Source organism: Mytilus californianus, unplaced genomic scaffold, assembly GCF_021869535.1.
Source record: "Mytilus californianus isolate M0D057914Y unplaced genomic scaffold, xbMytCali1.0.p SCAF_1, whole genome shotgun sequence".
Classification (NCBI taxonomy): Eukaryota; Metazoa; Mollusca; class Bivalvia; order Mytilida; family Mytilidae; genus Mytilus; species Mytilus californianus.
Window position 1 is genome coordinate 37,432,768 of NW_026262581.1, and position 24,138 is coordinate 37,456,905.

At 32.2% G+C, this 24,138-nt stretch overlaps 3 protein-coding genes across 7 annotated transcripts in view; 1 reads left to right on the plus strand and 2 right to left on the minus strand.

Annotated features, from left to right (window-relative positions):
- The window catches only part of LOC127702813 (S-adenosylmethionine mitochondrial carrier protein-like), a 167,108-nt gene extending 163,363 nt beyond the window's left edge, over positions 1 to 3,745 (minus strand). Inside the window, exon 1 of the mRNA XM_052207131.1 lies at positions 3,672 to 3,745. The gene's annotated coding sequence lies outside the window, so the exon portion shown is untranslated. The remainder of the gene's footprint in view (positions 1 to 3,671) is intronic.
- The window catches only part of LOC127702978 (nuclear transcription factor Y subunit beta-like), a 298,592-nt gene that overhangs the window by 96,232 nt on the left and 178,222 nt on the right, over positions 1 to 24,138 (minus strand). The gene's annotated exons all lie outside the window — the stretch shown is intronic.
- Positions 3,759 to 24,138, plus strand: part of LOC127702168 (putative leucine-rich repeat-containing protein DDB_G0290503) — a 72,145-nt gene continuing 51,765 nt past the window's right edge. Inside the window, exons 1-2 of the mRNA XM_052206277.1 lie at positions 3,759 to 3,900; positions 18,586 to 18,827. Coding sequence (XP_052062237.1) covers positions 3,800 to 3,900; positions 18,586 to 18,827 — 343 coding nt within the window. The 5' untranslated portion in view covers positions 3,759 to 3,799. The remainder of the gene's footprint in view (positions 3,901 to 18,585; positions 18,828 to 24,138) is intronic.

Sequence of the window (24,138 nt, forward strand, 5' to 3'; positions counted from 1 at the left end):
TAGAAATTTGACTATTTAGAAATGGCGACTGCAAAGGGAAGACTTAGGAAAAAACACGGAGAAGGGAGTTTTGCATTAAGGAAATCAAATGTTGATGATATTTCGTTTCAAGATTTTGGTAACTTGTGGAGTTTTAGTTCTTTGTTTATGTCAGATGACAAAACACTGTTTAACTGGCTTCAAGTTAATGGTTTATTACCTTCTTAATTAATTTGTCATTGTGGTGCAAACTGTACATTGAACCGCCGATCAAGCACAACAGATGGCTTCACATTTGGATGCAAAAAGGGGCATGAACTAGGTATGAGAAAGAACTCGTTCTTTGAAAGGTCTTCATATAATATTATAGATCTGATCGTTTTTATAAAGTTTTACATAGAAGGGCATAGTCTACACATGTCGGCTAAATGTGCTAACATGGAATATACATCCACATCTGTTCATTGGGCTAGCTACATCAGAGAGATGTTTTGTGAATATATTTAATTTACACAGAGTATGAAATGATAAGATTTCAAGGTGATGTAGAGCTGGACGAGAGCCTGTTTGGGAGAAAAATCAAATACAATAGAGGTAAGCCTACAGGGAATCGTATATGGATTTTTGGCATGATAGAGAGAAGTTCAAACAAAATAGTGATGTATCCAGTAGACAGTAGAAGTGCTGATGTTCTGATTCCGTTAATTAAGAAGCATGTTGAACTGGGAAGCAGGATATTTTCTGATAGCTGGGGGGCATATTCTGGTCTTAATAGATTGGGATATGAACATTTCACCGTCATCATGGTCATACACAAAACCCCATTCAAGCAGCTGTATATCAACACTGAAACTAACGAAGAGGTACAGTGTTGTACAAACAGAATAGAAGGTGCGTGGAAAATCACAAAAGACCATTTCCGAAGAATTAATGGCACCAACTCCAACCTGTTTGAGCAACATCTGTGTGAAATAGTGTGGAGAAATCATGTCCACAGAGCTGGCAATATCTATTCTTCCTTCTTTGATCTAATGAAAAATGTATACACTTTGGAGATGCCACCTCGATTTATGTACACAAAACCACTTTTTAGAATTTGGACTCCACCGTCTAAAGCAGATGAGGCGAGACACAACATCACAATAGTTCAAGGGAGTGATGCTGAGTCTGACGGATAAGAGGCGTCAACAGTGGAGACATCAGAACCTACAGGCTCTTCCTTGCCTGCGAGTAGTGAGAATAGTGAGCATGTCCAAGGGCCAAGCAAAGCCTGTTCTAGTGGAAGAAATGTTACATGCACTAAAAAAACGTCCAAACCTATATTGGATTTAACTGAGTACTCCACTGATGAGGATGATATCCAAAAACTTTTCTTCCCTCCAACATTCAAACCATTGAAAAAAAAAGACAAACAGAAAGACAAACCCAATGCAAAGAGTGGGAAAGGTTATCTGAGTTCTGTTAATAAATAGGTAGCGCATCAGGTAAGTTAATTACTTTCAAAATGCCTGTGACACGAAATAGACGTATATATCTTCTATGGAATGAAATCCAAGATCTTATAGGTGATGCAAGGCTTTGGCCTTACAGAATAAGGGGATTATTTTGGACCCGTAATTTGCATCATTGGGACCGTATTTTAATAGCCATATTTTGTTATATTAATTCATTGCATGTGGATATCCTCATGGAGTGGTGTCAGTTAATGGGACTTCTGAGGGACAGGGCTGCTAGGAACCACATATTAGCCCTGTACAGACTGTTTCCACATGTACATTACAGACTCTATGGTTGGAACACAACATCTCGTAGATACGAGTACATAAATGGAACTGTCCACCACTATACTCCCCATAGAAAGTAAGATCATTTATTTTGGGTGCATTGTATACCGTATATAACTTTCTTTTCAGCTTGAATATGGATATATTAAGTTGAATTTACATATATACTGTAAATTCAGAAATTATTGCGTGCATTTATTATTGCGATTTTGTCATTTTAGACTAAAATGCGATTCAAATTTTTGCGATATTGAGAAAAATCCTGTTTAATTCATATAAAATATTTCAAAATGCGAGTTTAAATTATTGCGATTATCACCCTGTCGCATTTTTCGCAATAATAAAAACATCGCAATAATTTCTGAATTTACAGTATTTCTTATTTTTCAGATAAAGAAGATAAAGTAAATCAACTGTAAATACGTTTCATGTTCTGTTATTTGTTGTGTTGTTTGTGTTAAACTTTAATTTGTGGTAATGGATTTTTAACAGCGAGAAACAATACTACTAGTGTATATGTAAAAAGATATTTCAATTACCTGACATTTCAAAGATTTTTAGTGAATAGGAGACATCAATAAATATATGAGTCATGTAGTGGTAAGTTAGTATATTGTTATAGATATATCACATGATTTAATTACTAAATAAACTATAGTGGGGGGGGGGGGGGGGGGGGGGGGGGGGGGTAGGAACTTTATCGGGACTCCGGGATTGGGTGTTTTAAGCTCGGGATTTCGGGATTGATCCTTTCGGGATCCGGGAATTCTTTTTTCGAATTTTGGGATGTCAGGATTTAAATTTTTTTAAATTCGGGACCTCGGGATTCCATGTTTTTAAGCCCGGGATTTCGGGATCAGGACCCCTCCTATCCCCCCCCCCCCCCCCTCACTATAGTATAGTACATTTATTTATGATGACACTGATATTATTCTATCCCGTATATACACATGATATATGAAAAAACGATATGTCTTATTTAATCTTGGTCTATAAAGATATGTTTATATATAGTGATCCTCATTCTATCCCGTATAATGCATACAAAAGCAATCAATATGGTATAATTTATATATCGGTTTATTTTGTAATAAAGTTTATTTATAATACTCAAATTACAAAATAAACGATATGTATTATTTATATATTGAATACGGGATAGAATGAGGATCAGTATATATAAGGCAATTTCAATAAAAAAGTGTCTTTTTATATTAAATACGGGATAGAATGAGGATCAGTATATATAGCGATTCCTAATTACGAAATAAATGATATGTATTATTTTAATTTTTGTCTCTAAAGATATGTTTGTATATATACTGATCCTCATTCTATCACGTATTATGCATACAAATTCAATTAGTATGGAACAATCTATATTTTGGTTTATTTCGTAATAAAATTTATTACTGTAATGACGAAATAAAAAAATAAACAATATTAGTGATTTGACCTTAAATAGTACATAATGAAGTTTATTTCGTTATATAATGTAAGAAATACAGGTAAATATGGGCAGTGTAATCTTTCCTTAATTCATAATTTCACGCTACACGATATACAACATTAAACATATATCCCGTAAATGGAAATGACAGGATAGAATAAGGATATATTCCTTTTCATCCTAGCCCCCCCCCCCCCCCCCCCCCCCACATAAAAAAATCAAATGGTAGCTCCCTTAATATTGAACGAATCTTTTATTTGGCTTTCTAATTTAAAAATAAATACATTTCGATGTCAGACTTACATGTATGGTATGTCGAACTATTTGGTTTCGGACTATTGGGGTGTCGGACTAATGGGGTGTCGGACTATTGGGTGTCGGACTACTGGAGTGTCGGAATATCGGGGCTGCCCCCCCCCCCCCTAATTTTATCTCTGACGGATATATTGTACATGCACCTGTACGCTGTAAAACACAAAAATATAAAAACCACATGCAACTTCCTGTTTTCGTTTGACTCGGAACTTTTCCATACATCAAACAGCAATTTGGAAATGTCTCGAGACAAAGTCAACTATTGAAAATTATGTCAGATTTAGAAGTTGATAGTACTTCAAAATCATTGGTAGCTTCTTGGTTTGGGGTAAACACTTTTACCGAAACTACGGAGAACGATTTAGAAGAAAAGTATGCTACTGTACATTAATCAATTGTTCCAAAATGAACCTAAATCGATCCTTTGATTATAAACTTATTTCAATATTTGAATTCAAAAAGGCTATCAAATTATTTAACACTTTATAAAGATCTTTGAAAATTGTTTTTGTCGGTGTTAAGATTGATTAAGTTATCAATAAATTAAAACAACTTAGTTAGGTAATTCTATGAGGCAGGTCATGCAGGTGTTCTGTGAAAGAGGACAACAATAAACTCTGTTCGCTATATATATCTATAGGAAAGTAACGTCACAGTACCCAAATGCACCGAATCCAGGTCCGTTAGCCCAAAATCAAGTTCGCTCCCATTTACATTGGCTCTCATTCACGTTCTTCCCCTTTCACATTCGCACCCTTTTGATTGGTTTTGTTTTGAATAATTTTTTAATCGAGTTTTAGTTAGTCACCCAGGGTTTGCTCTAAATAAGTTTTTTTTCATTGTTTCAAAATAAAGTGCCATTCTATAAACAACAAAGAATAACACAAAAAAACGGGCCACAAATCACATGTTTTTTAGGTGTTCATGGTGTTGTATATCAGCTATAAGTACTTACAGAGCTTTTATTTCCAAGTGTACGGAAGATTTAAGTTACCTATATATATGTAGGTATAAGAAGATGTGGTATGAGTGCCAATGAGACAACTCTCCATCCAAGTCACAATTTGTAAAAGTAAACCATTATAGGTGAAAGTACGGCCTTCAACACGGAGCCAGGTTGGCTCACACCGAACAGCAAGCTACAATGTATAAAGGGCCCCAAAAATGACAAGTGTAAAACCAATCAAACAGGAAAACCAATGGTCTAATCTATATAAAAAATTCGTAAGGGTTCCGTGGAACCCAGTGTCTCGCCTACTTTTGGTGTTAATTGCAGGGCAGGCTCAACAAAAATGAGGAAAAAAATTAATAAAAATATTCCTCTCTATACTATCTTTTGATTGTAAGTAGCTTCTGTCCAAGTTTGGTAAAAATCCAGGATAATTTATGAATCTAATAAATGTTTTAAAAACTTAAACTGCAGAATGTATGTAATATTGACTGGAAGAAAAACTAAGTCCATTTATAAGTAAAATACGGAAAAAATGGAACAAAAATTTATCAAAATTTCCTTCTAGATACTAGCTTTTGATCATAAACAAGCTTCTGTCCAAGTGTGGTACAAATCCAGGATAGTTTAAGAAAGTTGTTAAAATTTTAAAAACTTTAACCACAGAGTGAATGTAATGTTAACTGGCAGAAAAACTAAGTCCATTTATAAGTAAAATACGGAAAAAATGGAATTTTTTTTTTACAAAATTTACTTCTGGATACTATCTTATGATCATAAACAAGCTTCTTTCCAAGTTTGGTACAAATCCAGGATAGTTTAAGAAAGTTATTAAAATTTCAAAAACTTTAACCACAGAGTGAATGTAATGTTTCCTGGCAGAAAAACTAAGTCCAATTATAAGTAAAATACGGAAAAATGGAATTTTTTTTTTACAAAATTTACTTTTGAATATAATCTTATGATCACAAACAAGCTTCTGTCCAAGTTTGGTAGAAATCCAGGATAGTTTAAGAAAGTTATTAAAATTTCAAAAACTTTAACCACAGAGTGAATGTAATGTTTCCTGGCAGAAAAACTAAGTCCAATTATAAGTAAAATACGGAAAAAATGGAATTTTTTTTTTACAAAATTTACTTTTGAATATAATCTTATGATCACAAACCAGCTTCTGTCCAAGTTTGGTAGAAATCCAGGATAGTTTAAGAAAGTTATTAAAATTTCAAAAACTTTAACCACAGAGTGAATATTTGTGGACGCCGCCGCCGACGACGACGACGACGACGCCGACGGAATGTAGGATCGCTATGTCTCGCTTTTTCGACAAAAGTCGAAGGCTCGACAAAAACGAGAAACGAAAAACACTTATGAACCACATCAACAAACGACAACCACTGAACATCAGGTTCCTGATTTAGGACAGGTGCAAACAAATGCAGCGGGTTTAAACGTTTTAATAAGCACCTGCCTTCACCCTACCTGAAACAATATTGGAAGATCACAACATAGAAAGACACACTATAAAATATCAATTGAAATGGCTTAACTCAAAAGAAATATTAACAAAAACAAGTGAACATACCAATTGTATACATTGAACGAATAAATTTGATCTATGACACAACGTAAATACTTATACAAAATTGATAAAACAATGGGGTTAGACATGATATTTTTTTGGGGGGGAGGGGGGTCAATTCGCATAGTGTATTGCACAAAAGCAAAAAATTGAATATAAATTCAAATCATATAACCAATTTGAAGTTCTTTGACTACAGTTATTCTGTGTTAGAAACCTATTAAGTGTCAAATATTTAATTACAATCCAAATTCAGACCTGTATCAAGCATGAATATTGTGTCCATTTTGGCCCCAACTTTTCAGGGTTGGACATCTGCGGTCGTATACAGCTGCGCTCAGCGAAGCAATTTATTATTCATTATGATACCATACATTCCAACAATAATTCAAAACAATTAATATTTATTCATCAAATCATTAAAAAAAATATTTCATTTGAAAATTCCTGATTTTTTATTCATGAAAATATAAACTATTTCAAACTATTTTCATATATATACATCTAAAAAACATCTGATAATTCAACCGGTATTTGAATAAAAATAGGGTGCGAACGTGTAGGGTGCGAACGGACCTGATACCAAATGGACCCATTTAGAAAAAATAGCAACGGAAGTCTTACAAGTTTTCTTATAGAATTAACAATTGTATCATGTGTATTTTTATTATTTGACATTATGCACGTCTTTCAAGAGAGGCAAAAAATACCAAAGACATTCAAACTCATAGGTCAAAAATAAACTGACAATGCAATGGCTAAAAAAGAAAAAGACCAACAGACAAACAAAAGTACAAAAAACACAACATAGAAAACTAAAGACTGAGCAACACGAACCCCACCAAAAACATGGGGTGATCTCAGGTGGTCAGGAAGGGTGGCACCTGTCATGTTGCTCATGTTATTACAAACCTGTTAATAAGTCTAATTTGGTAGGTCACAGTCGGGGAAAAAGCTTAATATATTTAAATATACACAAAATGTTCACAGTAATTTATATGAACATGATGAACAGATGAAGTATTTACTTCAAAAAGTCAAATCTATGGAAACGTCACCATCATGACCATGGGAAGTCCACAAAAAGTTAACTTGTAAAAATACACAAAATATGTTACAGGCATCCATTTCTTAAAAAATGAATACTGGTAGTAAGCATGGACTATTGTCAAATTGTTCTAAATATTTGAAGAAATCAAACAAAACATCAGTTATTCGGTTTTTATGGACATGAATACATGTATAAGCATGGATGCAATTTTGGTACTCCCTCATTACAGAATCATGGATCGTTTGGAGGTCGGTTCAAACACATTTTTCTATGATTCAATATGGATTCAAAATTAAATTGGAGGGACTATATAGTAAATAAGGATACATCTACAAAATAAACACAAAATGGAAACTTTTGTCATTGATCATAAATAAACGTAGGTGAAAAAACTGTCAAAATAGCTGCAATTTGGGTACCCTCACATTATACATGACAATTGTCCCAAAGACAACTCAGAGCAACACAAAGGTCCCTGTAAAGTGAGAACAGAAATAAAACAAAGTGAAATGAGACTAAACAAAACACGGCAAAACGAAACAAAATCTAATGGAGCATAATGGAATATGTAGTCCCATCAATTTGTAATCGTTCATGTATAAAACACTTTAGTATCCCTAATGAAAGCTTAAACCTGTAATGGTATATATGGACTCTTTGCAGCCACATCTAAATGCTTTGTTTGGCTGCAGTGTTTGTAGAGTTGCTGCCTCATTGAAGTTAACTCTATATGTCTCAAATACAGAAAAATCTGATAGGCGACCTTGGGGGTTTGGTGGGCCAACTTGCAACCTGATCTCATTTAAAAATACCTGTGACTTTAAAAATGTTTAAAACCGAGAATCAGATATTTTTAGAAATGTATAAATGCTTAAAGTGTGGCAATTTCTAAAAGTGATCATGTGATCTAAAGGTGTAACCAACAGGAGGCCTCTTTTTCTCCTTTGATTCATACCATATTATATATACATTTTTGGGGCCACACTTTTGACTCTGCAGTTCTGCTTTCTTTTTAAACTAACCTTAGACAAATGCAAATACAAAAAGCTTATTACTGATATTTGGCAAACCAGAAAACATAATAACGCACTACCGTAGGTGTGGCATATAGCTTAGTCTAAATAAGGAAAGAATGGCCATTTCTTTTTGGAAATGATATTCAGCATGTTCAGACGACTCACAGTTTCCTCTATTCTAATTTCCATTTTCTTCAATTTTACACCTGAAAAAAAGCCTTAACATTTGAACAATGTAAAAATTCCATGCAAGCACTTAGCACAAAAATAAAAGGAAATGTGGTATTATTGCCTATGAGACAACTACATTTTTTTTTATCATGACTATACACCAGCATGACCAGAGGGCTTCGGCAATGAGAAAAACCCATACCGTATAGTCAGGTATAAATGGCTCTGACATGAAAAATGTGAAACACTTTAAATGAAATAACTAGCGGTTTAATTTATATAACAATACAATTTACGAAAAATAAATATGAACCAACAACAACCACTGAATTACAGGTTCCTGACATGGGACAGGCACATAAAGAATGTGAGTCGGGGTATAACATGCTTGTGAGCATGCAACCCTCCCCTAACCTGGGACAGTGGGTGTCAGGTTTAGTAAACGTAGTAGCCTTGAATTATCAACAGACACCCTGTATCTACCAGAAACAAGATTGAATTGTAATAACTAAAAGATGAATAGTATATCATGTTTGAGTTAGAATCACCCTTTAAAATTAGAGAAAGAAGAATTACGGACATTCTCAGATCTGTACTTGGAATCTTTTTCGTTGTTGGGTTGTATAGATACCCTTCCACGTCCGGTTTGTGTTTTTGTTAGATGTTTTTTCTGCTTTTTATCGATCTGATGAGTAAAGCCCTATTCAACTGATTTTTGGAAAGATTGGAACTATTGTTCCAAGTTTTTCCTAAGGCACTGGCATCCCTTACAAGAAGTAGCACAGGTTAGCTACTAAATCTACAAAATGTATACACACTGAAATATAGTTCCTTATGATTCTCATGTCTTCGTATATATGCTCATATGAACTGTGAAAAATTTGGGTTATATTTTTATAGCTGTTCATTCAAGTATGTATGTCTTTAAGGTTTGTCAATGTGCAGGCTATTTTTGTCATTTTGATTAGGTAAGAGTAATGATACAATACCAGTATGATTGACACCTGTCATGATCACCAAACAATCAGAGACAAGGTGGAGCCTTAATTACAAGGCCCCACCTCCTTAAATGTCAATCATATTGACCACATTACTAATAATTCTCTGACAGTCTTACATAATTAAACAGAATCTCAATACACAAATACTTGAACTCATAATTGAATACTCAAATACTTGAACTCATAGTTGAATACACAAATACTTGAACTCATAATTAAATACACAAATACTTGAACTCATAATTGAATACACAAATGTATAGATTAGATGTTTGATATATACAAATGATAGATTTATTCATTGCCTTTTTCTTTTGATCTACACTACATAAAGGGATTCTGTAAATTATGTCTGAAAGATAAATGATTAATTAAGGATTAACAAGATCTTTTTTTCAAAAGAAAAGACAAAATATGAAATCTAAATAATTTATAAAAAAGGTATTCAAGTAAGGTCTATATTTTACTTGATAAATCTGTGCAATAATCATCTGTAATAATAATAATAATAATAAATTCTTTATTTAAAGAGGGTAACTCAATTAGAAGTAGTCTAATTTTCATTGAGGCCCTCAAACAAAATACATGTATACAGTTAACATTCATACATTCGATTCATACATTAAAATACAATATATATTACTAGTATATACACAATTCAATCATTCAAACATACAAATGGCAATAAATGGCAATAATTGGTAAAGTTTTGATTAAATTTTCTTATTCTTACTAGAATTTTCAAGAAAATGATTATAACAATGTTGCTTAAATAATTCAACATTTCGACAATTTATTATTTTGAGTGGTAAATTATTCCATACCTTTTTTGCAGAATAATGAAAAGATTTTTTATAAAAATTTGTGTTTGGTCTTGGAACAAATAGATCATTATTAGAGACAGATCGTAAGTTGTGGTGTTGCACATCATTAATATTTAACATTGTTAAGTAATCAGGTGTTAGTCCATTTACAATTTTATACATTAGAATTGATTGTTGGTACTTTATTCTTTTTGTAAAAGATAGCCATTTTAAAGATGAAAACATAAAATTAGATGGAACAGAAATATCTCATTCAAGTATTATTCTTGCTACTCTTTTTTGAAGTTTTATGATTCTATCTTGAATCTTTTTGTAATAAATTTCCCCAAACTGAACTACAATAGTCTATATATGGTAGAATATATGCATTATAAAATAGTTGTCTTATGTGTATAGGCAAATATACTTTAATTTTAAACAAAAGTGATATTTTAGATGAGATAATCTTGCATATACGATCAACATGATCCTCCCAGCTTAAATTTTCATCAATGTCAATTCCAAGTAATTTGAAAGAATGGACATTTTCAATACATGCTTCATTGACGGTAATACATAATTCTGATAGTTGTGTAAGTTTTTGTTTTGAACCCAATTTCATACACTTTGTTTTTTGTGCATTAATTTTCATACTGTTATTGTTACACCAAGATTGTATAGCATTTAAATCATTTTGCAATATGCTGTTTATTTTTTCAATGTTTTTATTAAGAAAATGCAATGTTGAATCATCAGCATATAAATCCATGTCGGATTGTTTAACATGAAGTGGTAAATCATTTATATAAATTAAAAATAACAGAAGACCTAAAATAGAACCTTGAGGCACTCCATATTTTACAAACGATTTATCAGATTTAATGTTAGCGTATTGAACTTCTTGTTGTCTCTCAGACAAATATGATTTTATCCAATCTATCGAATGTTCTCCGATATGATAAAATTTTAACTTTTCTAAAAGTATGGCATGGTTAATAAGGTCAAAAGCCTTACTGAAATCTAAAAACACAGTACCAACTATTTCTCCATTGTCTAAATATTTTAACCATTCATCAATTAGTTTAGTCAGCGCTGTTTGACATGAATGACCTTGCCTGAAACCTGACTGAGCGATATGTAACAATTTTTTATTATTTAAGAATGCATATAACTGTGTACATACATGTCTCTCAAAAACTTTAGATATGGTATTTAAAATAGAAATTGGACGATAATTGGAGGGAATATCTGTTGGTCCTCCTTTATGTATAGCAGTTACTCTTGCAAGTTTAAATTTTTGCGGAAAACGATTCGACGTTATACTTTTGTTTATTAGAAAAGTTAGTGATGGCGATATTATCTCTGCACTTAGCTTTAAAAGTTTTGGACCAATTCCATCTAAACCTGCGGATTTATTAATATTAAGGTGTTTTAGTTGTGAACACACCTCTCCAACAGAAATGAGTTTTAATTTAAAAATTTCAGTTTCCTTTAATTTTGTACTAGTAAAAGTTTGTAGCTTAGAAAAATCCATATCTGAAGTATTATTTCCAATAAGTTTTTCAGCTACGGAAGAAAAATGAACATTTAGTGTATTAACAATATCTTTGGGGTTATAAACAGTTTGATTTTCATACTGCATTTTAGGTGGAAAAATATTATCCATTTTTGGATTTAACTCTTTAATGTGATTCCAAAGTTCTTTACTATTTTTGGAACTAGATATAGCGTTTTGATAATATTCCTTTTTTGCATTAAATATTAACGACGTTGTTTTATTACGCCACTTTTTAAAGTTTACCCAATCTTTTTTTGAATGATACATATTTCTGTATTGAATGGAATTTTTAATTTCTTCATTGAACCATTCGGCTTGTTTAAATGTTTTTACTCTTTTAATTTTCATTGGTGCATGCTTGTTAATAACTTGGTTAAAAAGTTCATACAATTTGTCGACAGAAATATCAATATCTTCTTCCATTTCAACAATATGAAAAGGGGTTTGATGTAAGTCTGCACAAAAGGCATCCTCATTAAAGTTTTTGAAACACCTATACTTTATTTCGATATGATTTTCTTTCTTTACCTTTATATTGATTTTTCTATTTAAGCATACAAGGTAGTGGTCACTTAAAGCATATGAAGGAACATGACAATGAGCAATATTTTCAGGATTAGTAGTGTAAATATGATCAATAAGAGTTTCTGATTTGTCACAAATAAGTGTTGCAGTGCAAATTTGTTGTTGAAGATTAAAATGGTTTATGAAATTCATCCATTTTTTATTTTCAATTTTTATCAAGTCAATATTAAAGTCCCCCATTAAAATGATCTCTTTGTTTTCTGAAAGAGCTGCGTTAAATTCCTCCTCAAAAAGATCTATCCAGGACTGAAGGGAATTTGGTGGTCTATAAACAGTACAAATGAAGAAAGGTTTAGATTTTGGAAATTCTACCTCTAACCATAAAGTTTCTAATGTGTTAATTGATAAATCAGATCTATTTTAACTGCAATAGAATCTTTGACATAAACCAATAGACCACCACCATCCTTACTCTGGCGATCTTTTCTGAATATTTTGTATCCTGGCACTTTACATTGTTCATTGTTAATATCAGCAGAGACATACATGTATCTCTGTTTCAACTAATCCAAATAAATCTAAATATTTGTTGTTTATAGCATGGAAGTATTATATTGACAGGAACTCCAACGAAAAATTAGCACATTCCCATCCCACTGATTTCTATACGAAAATAAAAGGTTCCGACTCAGTTTGTCAAGTACGTGATAACTCCTTTGTGGGGTATCTGCGATGCCGCCTTCGCCTGTTCTGTTAACTGAAGCTGGTCTTATCACGTGATTTGGTATCGAGTGTCTTATCTACCTACCAATGTAAATAAACACGGAAACTCCCGTGGTTTTTTGTGAATCGCCACATGAATAACGACACCTGTTTCCGTTCAATAAATGAAGGCAAAAGCTGAAAAGATCTAAAAAAAATCGGTCCATATTTAACAGAATGACATAAGAAAATTAACTGCATTCGGAAAGAGGGCAAGCTTATTTTTAGATTTGTTGAATATGTTTTAATCATTGGCACTTGGAAATCGGGAAATATCCGATATCAAAAAGTACATGTACCTAAAGTCGGGTGTTTGCGGAAAACAATGTGATGCGCGTGTAGTGTGTAAGATGGCGAAGGATAGCTCAAATCAGAGACATATAATACAATTGTATTATATGTCTCTGCTCAAATTTAAGTTAAAGGTTGTAAATTTTTATCGAATGTTACAAGAATATCTATGGTTTTCTCTATCGTCTCAATGTAGAAAAATATTATTAACGTATTTACCAAATATGTTTTAAAGACTAAAAGAGGTTAATAATTACACGCACGTGATGACCTCTACATAGCATTATCAGGTTACGAGACAGATGAATTGTTACACCTTTTATAATAATTCCAAAGTTATAAACAACCTTTAACATTCAACCTAGTCCGACGGATTACTCTGACGTCTGACAGATTTTTTTTACGAATGGCTTAAAATATTTCTGGATGCATCACCATGATGGGCCCTAAGCAGTATAATATTTTTTTTATTCTTAAAATTTTATCATGGGAACCAGATTTGAATTTATTTATGTGTGTATAAATGCTTAACAGTTCTGAAACGTCTTACACCGTATGTTAAGCAATTTATGTTTTTGTTGAATTGCATGAAATATTTGTCATTGGACTATCAGTAAACAATTAATCAAAATATTTGATATTTTTTCCGGTCAAAGCCATTTAATTAACCTTCCCCGGCACCCGCCGCTACGGGGAACCAACTTTTGAATTAAATTTTTGTTGGAAATTCTTTCAGTAAACACTTAATTAAAATATTTGTCAAAGTTAGCAGTAAAACGCGATAATAATTGCTGATAAAATCTTTTTCCGTTTACTTTTTATAAGAATTTTATGATTTTCAAGCCTAGCATGTATATAACAGTTATGCGTGTTTAGCCATCGGCCCTCTCATGAATAAAAATTCTGCTATTTAAATTGATTGTAACCTTGATCAACCTTAAACTGAAAGTTTATGGCTTGTGAGTATTTTTACTCTTCAGGTTTTTTTTTTTTGTGAAAACAGTCGCGGGGATTTCGTTTATTCCTTTTTATTTGTTTTTACGCAGCAAAACCCGTAAAAACTGACATATTTGTCATTTAGTGATATGGTCGGTAAATGTCATTTCCTTGACAATTAAGTACACATCCATAGCGGTGGGGGCATTAAGTTTTACCCTTGTCCGTCTGTACGTACGTACGTACGTCCCAAAATTGGTTTCCGTTGTCTTACTTGAGTTTGGCTCAACCAAATGTTATGAAACTTATACACAATGCTTATTACCACAAAACACAGATCAAGTTTGAATTTTGGTGGCGTCACTTTAACAGTTCTAGAGTTATGCCCCTTTATAAATGGAAAAATTGCAAAATTTTTATTTTCTTCTAAATATCAAGTAATTTTTAAAATTGGAGTTATCTTCTTTTGTCCATGATTATAGTTGAATCAACTACAATCAATGCTTTATACAATGCAATGTTTAATTTTGAGATCCACTGATAAAACACAGATCAAGTTGAATTTGGGAAGTGTCACTTTAACCATTATTGAGTTATGCCCCTTTATAAATCGAAAGATTGCAAAATTTTTAGTTTCCATTCTGTAACTTAAGTTTGCCCCAACCAAACATTATGAAACCTATACACAATATTCATTACCACAAAACTAAGATCAAGTACAATTTTTTTGTTTCCGTTTTCTAACTTTAGTTTGCCTCAACCAAATGTTATGAAACTTATACACAATGCTTATTACTACATAATACAGATTAAGTATGAAGTTTGGTGGCAACAATTTTACCATTCTTGAGTTATGTCCCTTTATAAAAATAAAAATTGCTGAATTTTTCGTTTCCGTTCTCTAACTTTAGTTTGTCTCAACCAATTGTTATAAAACTTATACACAACAGTTCTAGAGTTACATGTATGCGTGTTTACAAATAGAAAAATTGCTGAATTTTTAGTTTCTGTTCTCTACTTAAGTTAGCCTCAACCAAATGTTATGGGACTTACACACAATGCTTATTACAACAAAACTCAGATCAAGTTCAAATTTGGGTAGTGTCACTTTTACCGTTCTTCAGTTATGTCCCTTTATAACTATATGATATGCAAGCAGGGGCATCATCTGTGTCCACATGTGGACACTATCCACATTTATTTGTAATGTTAATTTCTCTCTTATTTTGAGTAATAGGATAACTAAATTTAGTATGTGCGTACCTTGCAAGGTCATCATGCCTGTCAGACAATTTTCATCTGAGCTCAACCTCATTTCATGGATCAGTGAACAAGGTTAAGTTTTCGAGGTTAAGTCCATGTATCAGATACTCTAAGCAATGGATTTACTATGTTTGGTGTATGGAATGATTGTAAGGTGTACATGTCCAACTGGCAGGTGTCATCTGACCTTGATCTTATTTTCATGGTTCAGTGGTTAAAGTTAAGTTTTTGTGTTTTGGTCTTTTTTTCTAATACTATATATGCAACAGGTCAACTATATTTAGTGTATGGAAATATTTTAGGATGTACATGTCAGTCTGGCAGATTTTATTTGGCCTTGACCTCATTTATACGGTTCATTGCTCAGTGTAAAGTCTTTGTGTTTTGTTCTATTTTTCTTTACCTTTAAGCACTAGGTCAACTATATTTGGTGCATGGAATGATTGTAAGGTGTATATTATCTGTCTGGCAGGTATCATCTGACCTTGACCTCATTTCCATGGTTCATCGGTCAATGTTAAGTTTTCATGGTAAAGTTTATTTCTTAGATACTATAAGCAATAGGTCAACTATATTTAATGCATAGATTGATTGTAATGTGTACATGTCTATCTGGCATGGTTCATCTGACCTTGACCTCATTTTCATGGTTCATTGGTCAATGTTAAGTTTTCCTGGTTAAGTTTGTTCCTTAGAATCTATAAGCAATAACATATTTGGTGTATGGAATGATTGTAAGGCGTACATGTATTTCTGGTTTAGTTTATCTGACCTTGACCTCATTTTCTTGGATCATTTTAAGTTTATGTGATACTTGTAGTAAAGCTTTATATTTACATGATTTAGGACTATCAACATAAAATCAATGGTCAGTAAAGCAGGTGAGTCATTTCAGCGTGTGCACTCTTGTTATAGTTTGTTCTTATGTTGTACTGTTACACAACTGTCCCAGGTTAGGGGGAGGGTTGGCACCTTCAAACTTGTTTAACCCTGCCACATTCTGTATGTGCCTGTCCCAAGTCAGGAGCCTGTAATTCAGTGGTTGTTGTTTGTTGCTGTGTAAAATTGAGAATGGTAACTTGGAATGTGTCAAAGAGACAACAACCCGACCAAAGAGCAGAAAAACATACAAGACTAACAAAGGACAGAGGCTCCTGACTTGGGACAGGTACAAAAATGCAGCGGGGTTAAACATGTTTTGTGAGATCTCAACCCATCACCTATACCTCTAACCAATGTAGAATAAACAAACACACAGCAATACACACAGTAAAAATTCAGTTTAAAAGAAGTCCGTATCTGATGTTAGAATAGGTAACAGAAGAAACTAAGCAAAATGACAATGATACATAAATTAACAAAGGACTACTAGCAGTTACTGACATACCAGCTCCAGACCTCAATTAAACTGATTGAAAGATTATGTCTTCATCATATGAACATATTTGTTTTTCGTTCATTATTTTGTTCATAAATTAGGCCTTTTGTTTTCTCGTTTTTATGTATTACATTTGTCATTTTGGGGCCTCTTATAGCCGACTATGCGGTATAGGTTTTGCTCATTGTTGAAGGCTGTACGGTGACCTATTGTTAATTTCTGTGTCATTTGGTCTCTTGAGGAGAGTTGTCTCATTGGCAATCATACCACATTTTCTTATTTTTTTAATTTTTCTATTTACAGTTTTTATCATGCAGACATGCCTTTGCAATTCTTTGGCAATGCACTGTAAAAAAATTCATAGGCAAGGTAAAAGTGTTGATTTGTTTCTGACAATTGAAACTCTATCTTTGAGCATTGATGCAACTTCACAAAATGACTTAACTTATTTACTAAAACCATCACTATTCAGTAAAATTAGGAAACAGAATACTATTCACTCATCAATATTAGCAATTAAAAAGTAAAATACAGAAAATACCGAACTCCAAGGAAAATTCAAAACGGAAAGTCCTTATCAAATGGCAAAACCAAAAGCTCTAACACATGAAACGAATGGAAAACAAGTGTCATATTCTTGACTTGGTACAGGTATTTTCTCATGTAGAAAATGGTGGATTAAAAATTAAGTTATCACTATAAATGGAATTTCGTATGATCGCTTAATATATATTTTTAGAATTCAATATGAAAAATATATAATAAAAAAAAATAAATATGTTTATCGTATTTTCATAATAAATTTGTCTAAAGTTATTAATTATAAACATATTTATATTTTTTTTGAATTATATATTTTTCATATTGAATTTAAAAAAAAAAATTATTATGCATTGTCTTTTTATCTACCTGTGTTACCTGTAAAATGAATGCACACAAATGTAATAAAAAGCTTTGATCAAAACATAAAAAATTTAAACCTCAAATGCTCGCAAATGTCATGCATCCTGACCACTAGCCAATGCTTTATGACCCCAATAAATGGTCAACATCCTATCAATTATGACCACCAATAAATGGCCACCATTTGATGGTGACCATACTAGATTGTGAACATTTAGAGTATGTCACAGGTTGTACTGGAGGAGGTGATCTCGCATATATATGAGAAGCTGAACATAAATCTGTTTTATATTTTCATTTCATGTAAAGATATTTTTGTTTTATTTATTTTATGGATGTCTCTGTTCATCATGTTCCTTGGACTTTTTTCTGTTAGCAAACTTTGGTAAAAATCAATACCATGGATAATTTGATCCTATATATTGTGCTTTCATCAATCCTCTTGCACGAGTTTTTCGCTCTTATCAAATTTTCAACTATTTTTTTCACTTTTGCCTATTATCTTGAACATGTTAAACACTATAACTTGGCAAACAGGATCAGGAAGACAAATTTTTTTAACAAAACACAGTTTCTATTCCATCACAAATATTCTTGTTGCATTGTATCAGTTTTATACAAAAACTGGTTAATTACTCATACAGACTCTTTGGAGTTTGGAGCTTCTGGTTTATGACATAAGAAGGCTACACATTTGGGAGGATTTAATATCTTTTTGCAGAAATATGATCATGAGGTGCATTATGTTTCTAAATACTTTTTCAAAGGGAACCACTATAAGAAAATTAGTCTGGTTAAGTCTGGACCTCCAACTTTTTTCTAATTCTTTTTGTACTTAAGATATAATGATACTTTTTTTTTATTTTCAAAGAAATGATATTGCAGTCAACTCTGGAAAAACATCAAAAAAAAAGGGGAAAAAAGAAAATGATGGAGATGGAAAAGTGGCAAAGTCCAGCAAAACCAAACATGTGCCATTTGAATCCAGCAAGAATGGTTTACAGGTGTTCACTTTGGGTTTACCACGGAAGAAAACGATGTCTGGTTTTGTTGGTGAAAAACTAAAGAAAAAGCTGACCAAATTAAAACATAGACAAGTAAATATTGAGAAAGGTAAAATTTAAATTATTAACTTATGATTACCTTAATGAAATATTTCTATATCTTTTGTATTTGTGCATTTATCCGATCCTCAATATTGTCTTTCATTGCACATGCAAAATAAGATGACATAGCCCAGGGTTCTGTTACACTATAATAATAATTATATTAAATTCTTTGTTTAAAGAGGGTAAACACAGTTTATAGTTAAACAGGTCGGGAACACTACCTTATACGGATATGCATAAATTAGTATACTAATATCTTCACAAATATAATTGTTTATTTACGTATAACGTATAACGTATTTTATTTTTACCTGGATTTTTGACCAATCCATAAATAGGTAACAATGCATGATGGACTACTACGTGTTTACGATCAACCGAGAACCGTGTTATTTACTGTAATACAACACATTTTTTTATGCATTGCAGGATAAACCATTTCGATTAATTTTTCAACTTTTTTATCTACATTTATAGTTTGTGATATAAAGTATTCATTCCATGCTCAGATTAACGAATAGTTGTTTCTATGCAAAGAAACGAGTGCTTGAATTACCCGAAATATAGCCATTAATATTATTGATGATTAAACAAAGATTTCAGATATTTGTCCACAAGACAGCAACGAAACAACAGTGAAAAACACAATTACCCATAAGATGAATTTGAATTTATTCAGTTAGATAACAAATAAGGGATCCTGGAATTTTGAGTAGGTTCTCAAAAAAGGGGAAGACTTAATGTGTGTCAAATATCAGTTGGGGTCACTTAAATGTCCCAGCTTTTCACATAATTGATGAAATGATATTTTACCTACTTTTATGATTAAAAAGTCATTTAAATCGAAGAAGGGTATGTATTTATTACTTTGTCTCTGAGAAACAAACACATATACCTTTCAGAAAGATGGTTTTCCATTATCTTGAAATGAGATATTTACTATAGAATTCCATAAAGTATTTTAACCCTAAACCAAATATGAGTTGCACACTGGCCTTATATGATAACGAATCTAAGAAAGAATCATTAAATCATGATAAGTGGTTTAGGAGGAGTTGCAATACAATATGAAGCAATGGCAAAGTTTATGTTTAGGAAATAGAAACACATAAAATAAGTTTGACCAAAAAAAAAAATATGAAGTGCAAAATTGGCATTGTATGGTAAGGAATATGAGGCCTAATTTCATTATGATAAGTGGTTAAAGAGGTTGGACTTGTGGATACAAAAGTGAAAAATATCGTTCCGGAAGAATAAACGGACGAATGGATGGACAGCTGGACGGACGGACTCTCATCACTATATACATGATATACCTCCACTTGACCATGAATCCGGTGGTATAAGTATAAATAGGTGATCTAGTGATCAAAGATACCCCCGCTTGCAAAAAACTATTTCACGAAACAAAAATTTAAGTTGAATAAATTTTGACTTGTAATCTATTTCATCTTTATTTATTCTAAAAATATTTTATCAAAAGATATTAACTTTTCATAGGGTCAAATAAGATATTTGTTTTTTGAAATTTTTAATTTCATAATACTTTATTTTCCCATTATATGCATTTAAATTGATAACAACTCAAAATCCATAAAGGCCCAGTTCGGTCAGAATGGTGCGACTCATTCATAATGACCAGGTGTAAGTCTAATGGACTGGTTTCACTTTTATTGAAAAAGGTATTTTGGGATAGACGGCAACAGACGGACTTCATCTACGGACAAAAACGTACAAAATATGTTCAGCTATTTACCGTCTCCACTTTTTATAACACATTTTTATACGACCGCAAAAAAATTTTTGTGGTCGTATATTGGTATAACGTTGGCGTCGTCGTCGTTGTCGTCCTTGTCTGTCGTCGTCGTCATCCGAAGACGCATTAGTTTTCGCACTCTAACTTTAGTTTAAGTGAATGGATCTCTATGAAATTTTACCATAAGGTTCAATACCACAAAAGGAAGGTGGGGATTGATTTTGGGGGTTATGGTACCAACAGTTAAGGAATTAGGGGCCAAAAAGGGGCCAAAAATAAGCATTTTCTAGTTTCCAGACAATAACTGTGTAACAGTGTATGGATCTCTCTGAAATTATACTACAAGTTTCCATACCACAAAGGGATGGTTAGGATTTGCTTTGGGGGGTTATGGCTCAAACCGTTTCAGAATTAGGGGCAAAAAAGGGGGAAAAACAAGGTTGTCCTGGTTAATGGACAAATACTTTAGTACAGAACATAATTTAAAGCAGTGTAAGGGAGATAATTCAAATACATCATTGAAATTATCTCCCTTACACTGCTTTTAAATTATGTATAAAGTAATGGTTAATAAACAATTAAGATAATTTAAAACAGTGTAAGGGGGGTAATCCAAATACAACGTTTTGGTTACTTCCCTTACACTGCTTTTAAATTATGTTTAAAGAAATGCATATTTATAAAGGAAGACCAGTAAAAATATCTGCAAATGTTGCATCTTTTTTTTTTACAACAAAATCCATATGAAAGATTTGACACTATATTTTAAATTCTATTATAAAATAGATTAAGTTAGCACTATGGTAAATTAAAATGGGTAATTATGGTTGCAAACTCCATTGGAAATTTGAATTGAGATATTATGACCATATCTTGAGGGAAAGAATTTTTTGGGGGAAAAAAGGGGGGGGGGGTTAAAGAAATTGTGGGGGTCAATTTTTTCTCATTTCAGATTTCAGAAATTAAAAAGAATTATTCTTCAAATATTATTTTTTTTTCAATTTTCAAATATTGAAAAATTTCAAGAAGTAATCTTTAATTGCACAGTATGGCGCATTAGATTTGTAAAATCTTTGACCACATTTATTTATTTGTTATGCCGAATCTAACCGTGTATTTAGATTTTTAATTTTTGGTCCAGTTTTCAAATTGGTCTACATTAAGGTCCAAAGGGTCCAAAATTAAACTAAGTTTGATTTTAACAAAAATTGAATATATGGGGTTCTTTGATATGCTGAATCTAAACATGTATTTAGATTTTTGATTTTTGGCCCAGTTTTCAAGTTGGTCGAAATTGGGGTCCAAAATTAAACTTTGTTTGATTTCAACAAAAATTGAATATATGGGGTTCTTTGATATGCTGAATCTAACCATGTATTTAGATTTTTGATTTTTGGGCCCCGTTATCAACTTTGTCTACATTGAGGTCAAAAGGGTCCAAAATTAAACACAGTTTGATTTTAACAAAAATTGAATTCTTGGGGTTCTTTAAATTTGATATGCTGAATCTAAACATGTGTTTAGATTTTTGATAATGGGCCCAGTTTTCAAGTTGGTCCAAGTTGGGGTCCAAAATTAAACTTTGTTTGATTTCAACAAAAATTGAATATATGGGGTTCTTTGATATGCTGAATCTAAACATGTATTTAGATTTTAGATTTTTGGCCCAGTTTTCAAGTTGGTCCAAATTTGGGTCCAAAATTAAACTTTGTTTGATTTCAGCAAAAATTGAATATATGGGGTTCTTTGATATGCTGAATCTTACCATGTATTTAGATTTTTTATTTGTGGGCCTGCTATCAAATTGGTTCATATTGAGGTCAAAAGGGTCCAAAATTAAACTTTGTTTGATTTCATCAAAAATTGAATATATGGGGTTCTTTGATATGCCAAATCTAACCATGCTTTTAGATTTTTAATTTTGGGTCCCATTTTTAAATTGGTCTACATTAAGGTCCAAAGGGTCCAAAATTAAACTAAGTTTGATTATAACAAAAATTGAATTCTTGGGGTACTTTGATATGCTGAATCTAAACATGTGTTTATATTTTTGATTTTGGGACCAGTTTTCAAGTTTGTCCAAGTTGGGGTCCAAAATTAAACTTTGTTTGATTTCAACAAAAATTGAATATATGGGGTTCTTTGATATGCTGAATCTAACCATGTATTTTGATTTTGGACATTGGACCATAATAGGTAAATTAAAAAAATTGAAGTTCTTAGACCACATTCTTTCTGTGTCAGAAACCTATGCTGTGTCAAATATTTAATCACAATCCAAATTCAGAGCTGTATCAAGCTTGAATGTTGTGTCCATACTTGCCCCAACTGTTCAGGGTTCGACCTCTGCGGTCGTATCAAGCTGCGCCCAGCGAAGCATTTTATTTTTTTGTGTTTTTCGAAGCAGCAGTGTTTTTAATGGCATTATACAGGATACAAAAAAAATCAAGAGCATATATATAGAGGCATGTAACCCAATATTGCAACCGTTTTGACAGGTTTTAAAGAGCTCAAATGATTTTTATACTGGACATTGATCACTTCATTGGAAATTTCACTATTTCATGTAAAACTAATGCACAGATACAATGCATAACAATGGACAAAACCTGTCCAACTACTTTTACAAGGCGAAAAAGAAAGTCGAATCGTGTAACCAATAAACAATATTTTTTTATTCTGAGCATGCAAATTGAAGACTATGTTATACATTTTACATTTAATAAATTGGCTGAACAAAAATATTTATTATGAGAGTCCCAGACACTATATAACATGTATAAGTTGACAGTTTTCCCACTAATTCCACATGTTTTAAGTGGTAGTAAACTTGACGACTTCAGTATGTATACTAAAGAAATTTATCCTGTTGAACTTACTTTAAATAAAGCTAATACTAACAATGACCACTGTCCTTTCCTCGATCTTGATATCTATATCATTAACGGGAAGCTTAATACAAAAATTTATGATAAAAGAGATGATTTTTCATTTCCTATAGTTAATTATCCATTTTTAGATGGTGACGTTCCCTTGTCACCATCTTATGGTGTTTATATATCTCAATTTGTACGATTCGCTCGTGTATGTAACAAGGTATTAGATTTTAGCGAAAGAAATTTATGTATTACTGAAAAATTATTACACCAGGGTTTTCGATATCATAAACTAGTCAAAACATTTACTAAATTTTATCATCGGTATAAGGACATCATTCGTAAATATAACTCAACATGCAGACATCTTATACGTTCAGGTATTTCACATCCAATCTTTTATGGTTATATTCTTTACAAAGCACAAAAATGTTAGTATTCACCTCAAAAGCTAACAAAACCTTTAAACAGACTAATTAAGAAGGGATATAGTTACGATACTGTTGTCAGGTCATTAAAGATTGCATATTTTGGCTTTAATATTGATTCACTTATAGGGTCTTTGCATCGGAATTAAACATATTTATTCTAAAACCAGTTGTTGGCATGACACGGGTTATGTTTTTCTCATATATTATATGACGGTATAATACTAAACCCCTAACAGGAGGGATTGTGCCTGA